The sequence below is a fragment of the Psammomys obesus genome, unplaced genomic scaffold (assembly GCF_907164565.1).
Source record: "Psammomys obesus unplaced genomic scaffold, mPsaObe1.curated_primary_1811, whole genome shotgun sequence".
Taxonomy (NCBI): domain Eukaryota; kingdom Metazoa; phylum Chordata; class Mammalia; order Rodentia; family Muridae; genus Psammomys; species Psammomys obesus.
In genome coordinates, this window is record NW_026596040.1 from 31,814,996 (window position 1) to 31,828,367 (window position 13,372).

At 39.0% G+C, this 13,372-nt stretch overlaps 1 protein-coding gene across 1 annotated transcript in view; it reads right to left on the bottom strand.

The window, feature by feature from the left end:
* Positions 1-11,927: 11,927 nt before the first annotated feature.
* The window catches only part of Dcc (DCC netrin 1 receptor), a 727,907-nt gene continuing 726,462 nt past the window's right edge, over positions 11,928-13,372 (bottom strand). The window contains exon 29 of the mRNA XM_055622855.1: positions 11,928-12,235. Within this exon, the coding sequence (XP_055478830.1) occupies positions 12,146-12,235 (90 nt within the window). The 3' untranslated portion in view covers positions 11,928-12,145. The remainder of the gene's footprint in view (positions 12,236-13,372) is intronic.

A 13,372-nucleotide genomic window follows, 5' to 3' on the forward strand; every position in this document is an offset into this window, starting at 1 on the left:
GAAATGAGAAATGATAAAATGAGAAAGATAAAAAAGAGAAACGACAGGAAGTCTGTCCAACATGAAATTAAGACTAGTAAAAAATTTCAAGACATATGAATAAATAAATAAGTAGCTCATGGAGGGAAAAATTATGCAAAAGGCAAGGGCAGTCTTTTGGAGGTTCTTCTTCTATGGAGACCTCTTTGGATCTTTTTCTCAGACACATTCTGCTATATTCGTGATTTGCATATAGCTTAATAACCAAGGTTCTTGAGGGCATTCCTAGCCATTCTTTAAATTTTTCCTTCAAAAGTTTCCATAGTAGAGAAAGTAGTTTATTCTTTAGGTTTCTCTTCCCTAGACCAAGCACCAGAAATTTAATATTTTAAAATAACCCATTTCCCATTGGAGATAAGCATCTCTTATAGCCTTCTGTGATAGAACTTTCTTTTGTAAGAGATGATAACATAAATTGACTATAAATCGATTCCTATATGCCTGTGATGAAACATGATGATATATGCTCCCCTTCTGTTTGTCATCATATACCAAGCACCTTTAATGTAAGCAATGTAATATTGAACATAAGTAGTCAGGATATATACTAATATGTATAGAAGGTGACTTAAATTTTTATTTGAAGGTATTAAATTGTGGTAAAGGTATATGTAACATAGGATTTAACAATCAACCATTTAAATGTGTGTGGATTATTAATATTAAATATATCTATATGTTTGTTGTACCTCTTTTACCACATCCATTTTCACATTTTTTTAAATCTTCCAAAACAGAGTATCTGCACCTGTTAAGCAAACACTCCCCTTTGCCTCTTACCTACAGTAACTGACAACCACTTTTTACTTTCTGTTTCAGAATTTTACTTCTCTGTACATCTCATATTGCTGTAATCACATAGTATTTGTATTCAGGGTTGGTTTATTTTACTAAGCACAATATTTTAAAGGTTTATTCCCACCAAAACATGAAAATATTTTATTACATTTTAAAACAGATAAATGATCTTCCAATCTATGAATGTCCTTTTTTTGGTATTCTATAAACACTTGTATTTTGTTATATTTTGTTGTTATGAATAATACTCTTGGAAATATGTGGGCGTTTCAGGCTTTCAAAAGCGTTTTTAGTCTTCATTTTTAATTCTTTAGACAAATATGGAGAAATGGCATTGAAAGATCAGACAGTGAAGTGTGTTTTATTGAGGAAATTCCACACAGTTGAACACAGTATTTATTCCTATTGACAACCCTAACAAAGGTGAACTGTGCTTACCAGTTCCTTGCAGATTTCTAAAATATATATATATTTTTTAATGGAAAAGTAACGGGTTGAAGAAAATGAGGACTATAAGACCCTTGAAGCAAGTAACTACAGAACACTTCTTGCTTGGCCAAAACATTTATCAAAATTTTAATTAGCATGTTATTTCATCTTAGAACCTATTACACATTAATTATAAACTACTTTTCTTCTCTGCAACAAAACAGGACAAACAAAAGCAAGTTATGGAGAAATTTGTTTTGGCTTATGGTTTCAAAAGGCTAGAAGCACATCATAGTGGGAATGCTGGCTAGTTTTGTGTTATCTTGACACAAGTTAGAGTCCCTTGAGAAGGAAATGGGAAAGCCTATGGTGTGTTTTCTTGATTGATGCCCAGTTCACTGAGGGCTGTGCCACTCCTATGCCGGTGGTCCTGAATGCTATAAAAAGGTAGGCTGAAAAACAGCCATGGAAAGCAAGCCAGTAATCAACAGTCCTTCATGGCTTCCCTTAAAGACTATATTAGGACCCTTTGATATTTTGAATTAAGAATCTGTAGTTCTGGACAGCTGGGGTGAAAGGATCAGCCATGATTAACAGAGATCAGGATCTTCAATATAAAATCTTCTGGGAGTACCCTTAGGGTCAATAAACAGAATCTGTGTTCTAGATGGCCCACAGCTGCAGCTCAACTTAATAATGTATAAGAATCATACAGGTGGTAGTGGTTTTGAAGGCATAAAGAGGTCACAGAGAACATTTGAGGCCTGGTACTATATGCCAGGTCTGGAGTTCTTAAAGATGGGCCTGGAGAAGGTATTATCGAAGAACAGCCTTAGTTTCAAGCAAAGTCCCAGGTTTGAAAGAGTCATGACAGGAAGCTGAGGCTTGGCACCATGTTCCAAAGTTAGAGTCCCAAAGAAAGCCCAAGAGAGGCCATTGGTAAAGTTGCAGCCCGGGTGCAGAGACCCTGGTATTTTTTAGAAACTTGTGCAATGGAACAACCAACAACAACAGCAGCAGCTGTGGAGTATAGCTGGCCTGAACCTAGGGGACAAGGATGTGAATAGAAGATCCAGGGAAGTATGACTGTCCAAGATGGCATGATGGCAGGAGCAGGAGGCACACAGGAAAAATACCAGAACTGGGATGAGGCAGGAAACTCTCACAATATTTCCACAGTGATACATTTCCATGGTCAGGGATTTGGAAGGAACATGATTCATAAACTGGTAAGACATCTGGGAAGAGGAATGCAGATACATCTCTCCAAATGGGCAAAGGGCATGGAGATACATATGCCCCACCCATTTGAATGCTTATCAAGAGATGACTTAAGCTGAGGAAGAATTCAATAAACCAAAGCAATAGGATGATCCAATCTGTTGGCAGTCAAGCTCTTTCTCTAGTCCCTCTTTTCTTTGTCCCATGTGCCAATGAACAAAGTGGCCATGGCGGTAGAGATGGGGGGTTTGGGTATGGGCTTGACAACAAAGACTTTCACTCACCAACACTGACCTGGATATGGCTGCTGTTGTGTGCCATATCTTCTAGCAGGAGACACCAACACTGAGCCCCGGCTATGGCACCAACTCAGGGTGTAATCAGACAGTGAGTAACTTTTACGTTGGGCACATTGAGACACTCCCATTACAGAAAGAGCAGCACTTTGTCTTTACTGGAATTCATACTTATTTTGGTTATGAAATTTAATTTCTTGCCCATAACACTTCTGCCCAAACTGCTGACAACAATGATAGAACATCTTATCTTCCATCGTGGTATTCCACACACCATCACTTCTTATCAAAGAACTCACTTCACAACCAAAAGGTGTGGCAGTGGGCTCATGGCTATGGAATCTACTGGTCTTATCATTTTCTACGTCCTCTTGGAGCAGCCAGCTTCATGGAATGGTGGAATGGCCATTTAAGGATATAGTGGCATTTAAATAGCAACAGACTGGGGTAGGGAGATCCAGAAGGCTTTTTCTACTTTGAATAAGCATCCATTATATGGCAGTTTCCCTACAGCAACATTTAACAGGTCCAAGAATCAAAAGGTGGCAGCGGAAACCATGCTGCATACTATCACCTCCAGTGACCCACTGGAAAATGGTTGATTCCTCTCCCCATTATTCTGTGATCTGATGACCTAGAAATTTTGAATTGAAGGGGCTTGTATTTTTGCCAGGATGACAAATGTCTTATAACTTTCAGTGATGAAGGTATGAGTCACATCTCCAGGGAAAGAGTGAAGACCTGCTTAAGCATTTGCTAAGAGTTGGGAAATATAGAAGAAGTAATAGAGGAGGGTAGATACCAGTTACAGGCACATGACCAGTTTCAGAAACACAAGTTGACATGAGCACTTTTATCCTGTCCTATTTTGCTAAGAACATATTTGTGCACATATGCACATTTATTAGGCAGATGCTTGTGTTTTCTTTCCCATTTCTTTACAATGTAATATAACATCATTTGAGATCATATCAATGGTTAATTACTCTAAATCTATATTATCATATTTAACTATTAAACACTAAAAGATAAACCATTGCTCCAGGGAGTTTGTCACTTATTCTAATATACAATGTATTTATGGTTGTTTGTGGGGTAGCAATAGCATGTTAGGCAAATGATAAACCTACTTATTTGTTTTTATTTTTTGGATATGTCAAGGGCTGGATGTGTGGTGGATAACCTTGGTTTTCAGTGGAAATGGATCAACAGTCAACTAAACGCAAATCACTCAGCACTGTAGTGAGGGACTTTCATTCATTTATTTATTTATAATTTATTTTCCTTCATTAATTTACTTTTTTTTGTTCACTTTACATCCCAATTTCAACCCTACTCCCTCCTCGCCTCTCAGTCCCACCATCTCACCCATTTCTTCCTTATATGCCTCACTCTGAGTGTCGTACCAACCCACCCTGGCACGTCAAATTGCATCAGGACTGAGTGCCTGTTCCTTAACTGAGGCAAGGCAAGGCAGCCCTGCTAGGGAAAGAGATGGGATTCAGAGAGAGAGACAAGAGTCCAAGCCAGAGGCAGCTCCCACTCTAACTGTTAGGAAACCCACTAGAGGACCAAGCAGTCCATCAGCTTCATATGTGTAGGGGGCCTAGAACCAGTCTACGCATGTTCTTTGGTTGGTGGTTCAGTCTCTATGATCCCCCATGTGCCCAGGTTAGTTGGCTATGTAGGTCTTCTTTTAGTGGCCTTGACTTCTCTAGCTCCCAGAATCCTTTTCCTAACTCTTCCACAAGGCTCCCTGTGTTCCAGCTAGTGTTTGGCTGTGGGCCTCTGCATCTATTTCCATTATTTGCTGCATGAACCCTCTCAAATGCCCCTTATGGTAGGTTCCTGTCTGCAAGAATAGCAGAGTATCATTAATAGTATCAAGGGTTGGGTCTCTCCCATGAGATGGTTCTCAAATTAGGCCAGTCATTGGTTAGCCATTCCCTCTGTCCCTGTTCCATCATTTATCCCTGCACATCTTGTAGGAAAAGCAAATTTTGGGTTCAAGGTTCTGTGGGTGGTTTGGTGCCCCCGACTCTCCACTGGAAGTCTTTCCTGGCTACCGGATGTGGCCACTTCAGTCTCAGTATCCCCCGCTGCTAAGAGTGTCAGCTAGGGTCACCCTCATAGCTTCGCAGGAGCTTCCCCCATTCCAGGTCTCCAGCTTGTTCTAGAGATGTCCCAACACCAATTTTCCTACTCTCTTCCAGCCCTCCTTCCCTCTCATTCCCGCTCTCCCCACACTTGATCCCCCATCCCCCTCTCTCTTGATCAGAATATTTGGAAACTAGAACTCCTACCTAAATGTGAACAGCACCTTTTAGAAGCATATCAAATAAAAAGAACATGCCCAAAGGAACCTTTTACCTCTCGCATTCTTGATTTAACTCTCACTGGCAAGTTTGTCTGTCCTGTGGCTCCAGTGTTCATTTCCCAATATTAGAATGAACATGGATTTAAGAATGGAAGCAATCCAGGAATCCAGTGCCAGAGCCTACTGTGATGTCTATTGTAAAGTGAGATATCCGATTCTAGTGTACATGTAACTACTGGGTTCTGAGCCTCTTCACTCTGACATAGCTATTGGTGGGCTATCCAGACCATGTATAAGCTAATCTAATAAAACTCATGCATGCGTATACACATATATAAATATATATTTAACAAATCTGTTCCTCTAGAGAATCCTATATCTAATCGAATTTTTTGGTACTCATATATTATAAAAGACACATCGCCCTCATGTTCTTGTTCTGTCTTAGAATAAGCTATTAAAACAATGGAAAATAAATTTCATTGATATAGAATGATCTTGTCATGGGTAAGTTCTTCAAAAACAAGCCCAGGCATGAAGATGTGTGTGAAAGTGCTTTATCATGAATGCCCCTATTTGAAAGCATCTGGGGACAAGAACAGTCGTGGTGGGGAGGAAAGGAGGAAAGCTAAACACGGACACATTCTCAGGAGTTTGAGCCTGTGAAAGAGTGACTTGAGACTTCTTCTGTCTCTGTTTATGGGGCAGAGTTTTTGTCCTGACTGGAGGTAAGTTTGATCAATTCTCAGAATCATCTCTGTCTACAGAAGTGATTCTCAACCTTCCTAATATTGTGACCCTTTAATGCAGTTCCTCCTGTTGTGATGACCCCAACCAGTTAGTTTGCTGCTACTTCATAACTGTTATTTTGTTACTGTTATGAATACTACTGAAAATAACTGATATGCAGGATATCTGATATACAATCCCTGAGGTGTTGAAACCTGCAAGGTAAGAAACTCTGATCTAGATGCTCAGACTCGTAGCCAAACTTTGGGCAGAGTACAGGGTATCTTATAAAAGAAGGGGGAGACAGAAAGACCTGGAGGGAACAGGAGCTTCACAAGGAGAGCAAGAGAAACCAAAAAAATCAGTCTTTATTGAGACTACTACTCCAACCAAGGACTATGTGTGGAGATAACCTTGAACCTATGCTAAGATATAGCCCATGGCAGCTCAGTGTCAGTGGGTTCCCTAGTAAGGGGAACAGGGGCTGTCTCTGACATAAACTCAGTGGCTGGCTCTTTGATCACCATCCTCTGAGGGGAGAGCAGCCTTGCCAAGCCACAGGGAAGGACAATGCAGTCAGTCCTGATGAGACCTGAAAGACTAGGGTCAGAGGGAAGTAGAAGAGGACCTCTGCTATCAGTGGACTTGGAGAGGGGCATGGGGGGAGATGAGGGAGGGAAAGAGGGAGTGCAGAATTGGGAGGAGATGAAGGCTAAGCTGGAATACAAAGTAAATAAACAGTAATTAATAAAAATAAATTTAAAAAAGAAACTTTGATCTAGAGGAAAGAGCTTGAACTAGCTTTTCCATTTCTCCCATGTGTTAATATAAACCAGGTTCTGGAAGCCTGGGAGCGCGCTGCAATAAAACAGTGTAGATATTAGCAGCTATGACTGAGTACAGATTGGGACTGTGCAGAAAAATATATAAGGATGTGATAACATAGGACCATAGATATTAATAAAGGGTTGTGAGCATCCTGAGTATAGGCGCAGACGAACTAGAGCTGGTGCTAACTGGGTTTGGGGGAAGAATAGTCACTTGCTATGAATAACGTGAATAAAGGATTTTGTATCAAAACTTTATTTATTAAACAAAAAATGCACCATTGGAATAACATTTCTATAAAAAATGAATATGAGACTGTTCTACAGTGATTACAAAACCCCCTTTTCCTCGTGTAGTAGTATACAAGTTCATGTGTAGAAACAGTCATCGTTTTTTAAACTGTAAGCAAGCTTCCTTTCTCATAGAACAACATTTACACTTAAATATTGCAATCACTACTCTAATTTGGTTAACAATGCTAGAGTCAGACAATTCCGAAAGACTCTTTGTAGGCTCAAAACACCTTTCTATTAAAAAGTGTTTTGTAACAACAAAGAGTACCTTTTCCCACTAAGGCTATTAAAGCTGTAGTATACCCATTTCTACCAAATAAACATATCACGATCACACTAACAATTTGAGTTGCAAAGCCCTTTGAGACAGTGAATAGCACTGGTTTGTAGAATGCTATCCGAGTTATTTTAGGTTTGGTGTTATCTTCTTTCAAACCCTAGAAAGGGAGAAGGTGGCGATGGTAGAACTGTACTGAAGGCTTTGCCTGGCCTGGATGTTTCTTTTTGCTCAGCAGTGGACAAGTCCCTTTCTAAAGTGGTCCTTCTGTGATACAAACACTGCAGCTTTAACAGCCATGCCTAGAGTCCAACCATATCCCCCTTTGTATCATAAATTATCCAAAAGAAGCCACTTCTAAATAATAAATTAAATATTACTTATAAAAAGTACCCCTCCTACCCACCCACCCTTCCCCCAAACAAGCTGACAACTCACAAAGGTCAGAATTGTCAGGTTTAGCCTACAATAATAAAAAACACATTTTTTCCTCCTTTCCAACATTCCTTTCTTGCATCTGAAAATACTCATCAAACACACAGTGAGATCCCTTGGCCCATGCCTCTGTATTTGTGATATCTTGTACAGTTTTGCTGTTGCTCTCCTATCAACAACGAAAGTCATAAGGTGGTAGTACACAAAGCTGAGATCAAGAGAAAAACACCCTTCAGAGTGTTGCTGAGTTCCTGGAAGTCGCCCTTGTGAAAAGTTATCCAATGGCAGAAAGGGTGAGCCAAATCAGAAGTTACACTCATTTGCTGATATGGGCATGGTGTTGTCTCCTATCTAACCTCACTGACAAGAAATACAGCGTTTCTTTTGCAAATCAAATCTTTTTGGAAGCAGTTACTTGATTGACAAGGTGGACTCAAGCATTGGAACACATATCCTCAGATAAGGGGCATCACACAAAACACCTCTCTGTGATTCTCTACTGTCCAAAATTACTTTCAAGATACTGAACTAAGAACAAAGCTTTTCTGGATAATATTTAAATGATATTTATACATCTAAATGATTTTTGAAAGTCATAAGATAAATATGAATTATGAGGATAACATTGCTTTGAATTTGATTTTAGAAGAGGAAGTTTGTACTTGAGCACAAGGTGACTTCTGCAGATCCATAGTGCCCTGGGCTCTTTATTCTTAAACCTCGGTAAGTAGGTATATCCACATAAACAAGGCCATGGCACTAAATTTTGGCCTTGAAAATAGCCTGTAGTTACATAAGGAGAAATAGGTAAGAAAGGGAGAATGTATAGTCTCTATATTACTTCTCTGAATATTTTTAAAGTCCATATTACTTTTATTTTCCTTAAATTCATCTAAGACTTGGGAGATTTCCATTTTCCTTTGTCTCACTGACTGGAAATGAGTATTCCATAAACACCAGAACTCTGGGCCTGTGATAAGATTTTACATAAAATGTAGGCAGCCTTTTAAGAAGTAATCTTCTGCTGGACTCACAGTTCACCTACCATGACTGAGACACTGTGTTCATTTATAGGTGACCTTTAGATGCTTATTTGAACAAAGTCAGGAGAGGCATCCAAAGGAAAGTCAAGTTTCAACCACTATCTCTGAGCATAGACTTTAAGGGTGCTTTGGAAAGACCTATGCCTGAGAAGTTGTTTATTGGGAAAGCCAGTAAGTGACAGTAAGCTTTAAAATGTCTGGGCTCTCCTTCTGTAAATGCCACCTACACAGAGCATGAAGCATACACCTCATTTTTAACAATCTTTATTTTGAAAAAAACCAAAAAAAAAAAAAAAAACCAAAAAACTATTATTGTATTCAGTCCCTAAAAGAAAGCCATAAATAAGCCTGCTGTTTACATCATTGGCTTCAATATTTTTATTTCTGGGTTGTTCAACTGAGTATGGATTTAATAATAGCCAAATATAAAGCTGTATTATTTAAATATTCTAGAAGATTATGGGTCTATTATATGGAGGCAGCTATAACCAGTTTCTCATTAAGTGTGAATCACTAAGAAATACTTAACTTTTGACTAGAGCATTATACCAATGTTTTGTATACACTTTGAGCTACCTTCATCTTTGTCAGTTTAAACAAATGCAGAGCTGGCTGGAGGAGCGAAAATTGCTTTCTTATCAAAATGAAATAGAAAAAAAATTGCAAAGTTCTTCAAGAGCAGGCTCTTGCTTTGCATTTTAGCAAAGTGTATAAAACCCAAGTCCTCCTGCCAAGTTTGATTTTTTTTTTTCTTTTAACAGAGAATTGACTCTTACTGTCAGAGATGCTGGCCGCTTGCTCTGCTCTGCCCAATGGGAGGCAAAGAGATTTATAAGCTTAAAGGGTCCTGCATGTCATGAGCTTGACTCAGAAGGAACTACACCAGGCTGCCTCAAAACACTCCCAGAGTCTTTCTTGTCAGAGGAGACCAGGGAAGTAAAATGTCACCTGGAAACCTGGACAAGTTTCTTATACACACAAAAACCACTGGAAAGAATAGGGAATCAAGAGCTCTGCAGAAGCCATGTTGAACTCATTGTATATTAAAACCTCTTGGTTAATGATACTAGCCTGCTAAGTATGCATAAATGGATTGCACTGTATATTCATGGCATGACAGTAGGGAGTGAGGAAGGAATATAACTCCCACTGAGAACAGATTGCATACTTTCAATGACTTTTAAAGATTAAACTTCCTGATATTGTTGACTGAGTGGAAAGGCCTAGAGTCCTGTGAAAATGCTCATTGTCTTGACTTTCCAACTAGATTTTACAGAACAGCTTTCCAACATAACTCAGTCCCCGATATTGGAGGTTTGTAGCACACCCCAAACTGAAATTTGATTGACTCTCATGAATATCAAATAGCTCCAAATAGTGGTTTTTTTTGTTGTTGTTATTGTTTTTTTAAATACTGTTAAGGGGAACATATTTTGGGATTTTGAGAAAGTTATGCTAACTTAATAAACATTTTCCAGTTTGTAATAATGGATTATTTTTAAAGTATTCAATGCCATGTTAAGAAATGCTTTATTTCAGGTCAGTTGAAAGTTGTCTACCTAAGTGCCCAGATACTGAACAAAAGTATTCTGTCCTATTAAATAACATCACATAGCTCTTTGAAAATACTTCCAGAAAAAATCTCAGTGAATCCAACAAGCACTCTTGTTGAAGGAAAGATTTTGCAAATGGACCAGACTTTCTAATGAACCATTTGAACAAGCCCTCTGACATCAGATTTCCTTCCAGACATAAAACTGTAAAAAAATAATCTGAATTATTATTTCTGTTACAGTGCCATTTTGCTCAAAATATTTCATTCAGGGATTCATATATAATTACCCACCTAATAAAAGGAGCTATTAGGTTGTAAAGATCCTATCCTTGCCATGCTCTTTTAAAATTATGACCTACTCAAGCTTGAAATCAAAGGCAGAGCTGAAAGGAATAATTCAGCTGAAACTCTCATTGGGTTTTCGAGTCACCTAACTGATAAATATGCAAACTAGCTCCCTTTTGGCGACTCAGCTGCATAAGTAGGGATTAACTCCAAATACAGCTGAAAATTCATAAACTAAAAGGGAATGCACAGAATGTTCTTAATTTCAGCTAGGTTCAAGCTGTAGATACATGGCAATAGAAGTTCAAAATTCTAGTCCACAGTTTAAGATGCTGTTTTGAAAAATACCTACAGGAGTTATGATGTGTCAGATGTCAAGTGGTACCTACCCCTCTCTCCTCCCTGACTCTGTCTTAGCATTAGTGTAGAAGTTTGCCTTGCCAACAGAGCCTGTGGTCAACATCTGTCAATGTTGCCTTGCACAGCTCAATGAAGATGTTATAGGTGGAAGTGACATCACTCATGAAAAGGGGCTCTGGGAAATGGTCATTCATGCTCCTTTTCTTTCTTTTGAGCTTGCTCTCAGGAAGTCTACTATCTCCACAGAGGGATACTGGGGACACAGGATGTATGATGTATGGAGCTGGCCATTTTACCTAAGGCTACTTAGGAGCCTTGCCCAGGAGAAGTAGGGGGATGATGGGATGGAGGATGGTGGAATTCTTCTGGCCAAACTCCTGAAGAAGAAGCCTTAGTTTCACTCAGACAGGCCATCACAGTGTGGAATGGCACAGAAGCCACTCAAATTGAAAAACGTCATACTACAAGCTTAAGTACACAATCACCACGTGTCTGAGAAGATTGCATATTGTATTCTCCTTCTGGAAAGGTGTTGTTGGCAGGGTGCCACCAGTTGAGGATTTTTAAGTTTCTACACGCTAGACATAAACATTAACCAAGAATGGATTTACAAAGACTTGCTAAAATTTGTAAAACTTTTATACCCACTCACTATTCCTGCCACTTGTGTGAGATGAATGATTGAGCTACAAACAAGCATTCACTGCCTTTTGTTTATCCACTTATTTACTTTTTTACGCTGTCAGGAAAACATCCAATCCTTTGGTGCTATGGAGTGAGAGAATTACCATGGACGCTTTGTAGTTTAAAGTAGAAAACAAAAATAGTGAGTTTGTATTGATTTGCTATGGCATGGTACAGGCTGAAATAATGCACTTGTATTTTGTGAGACTAGACATATGCAGAAAATGAAAGGTCTCACTGAAAAAAAAATGTAGGCATTAGTTATGACACCATGGTCACTGCAGTGACAAAGACCCAGAACTTTGCAAGCAGCTTCAGCCTTGACTTGGCGGTGAAGATGCATCTGAGGGACCTCATGGCCATCATTGTACAATTCCTGATGTCCATATAGGGTGGGATGCTAATTTCTTCTGAAGTGCTTCAGGTGTTCCTTGACTGAGTGGTCCAGACAGTTGACCTGTACACTGGTTAGGGTTTTTGGACACAGGTGTGCTGTTTATGGATAATTGGTACGCTGTAAAGTTCCTGGAAATTTTCAATGTTTCGGCAACATGTGTCAAAAGGCTGAACCTGTGATGGCATTAAGTTGCTTCATCAGACCTTCCAAGCTTGCCATTTGTTCACTCAGGTCATCCTGTTCATATACCTACAGAGAGAATGAGAACTCAGTTAGTACCCTGTCTCAGCAGGCTCCTTCCATGAAGGATCCACTTCCTGTCTGCCCTCAGTTAGGTCGCTTATCCTTGAGTTTGATGTGGGGACTTATAGCTAGAGCAGTCCTATAGTATTTTAACTGAATGAGCTTGTGATAGAAAATGTGCAAGCAACAAATTACTGGATACTACTTCCCTCGGTTCTATAGCTTTAATGGGGAAAAGGCTCCACAGTTAAAAATATCCTATTTTAAATCACATTCTACAAATTGCTAGCTCTGTGGTAATGGACAAGCTAGTAGATTTCTCTAATGTATAGTTTTACTTGTCTGCAAAATGATAATGGTGCCTATTTTATAGTTTATTCTGAGTCACCCATGATGTGCTTCCTGTATGTCACAGTGTCTGTCATGTGATTCATATTCAGGGCTGGAGAGATGGCTCAGAGGCTAAGAACACTCACTGTTCTTTCAAAGGTCCTGAGTTCAATTCCCAGCAACAACATGGTGGCTCATAACCATCTTTAGTAAGATCTGTGTGGAGGCAGAATGTTGTATAAATAATATATAAATCTTAAAAAAATATTTGGAAAAAAAAGAAGTGATTCATGTTCAATGTATTAATTGATAGGCTGTCTGTAAATAGGTATCTAAAGAATATCTAAAGATCAGCATCATCAAGTTTATTAATAACATGACATAGACTTTAAGTTTTGCATGGCACCTTGATTTTTTGATTGATGAGAAATGTGCAGGTTATGACTTTAGTTTGTGAGTGGAACCAAAGTTTATGATGAAAGCCAGGGTGTTTTGTATAGGTGTGAAGGAACTTTTGCAGCATGATATAAATGCTGTATAAACTAAGAGGCTGGCTTGCACAACTCATAGTGAATGCATCTCCTTTCATTCACTGTGCGCCACTTGGATGGTATTATTTGTGAGTGCCTAATACCCATAGTTACTGCCCTTAGAACTTCTGATTTAATAAGGAAATGGTTTAAACATTTATATACTTGCTGCTTTTAGTTATTTCAGTTATTCCCATTTTTGTCAAATGGGAACAACAGGCTTTACTCAGTGAATATGTCCAACACTTCAGTGATGGCTGCTGGTAAATAGTCAGCAAATAGT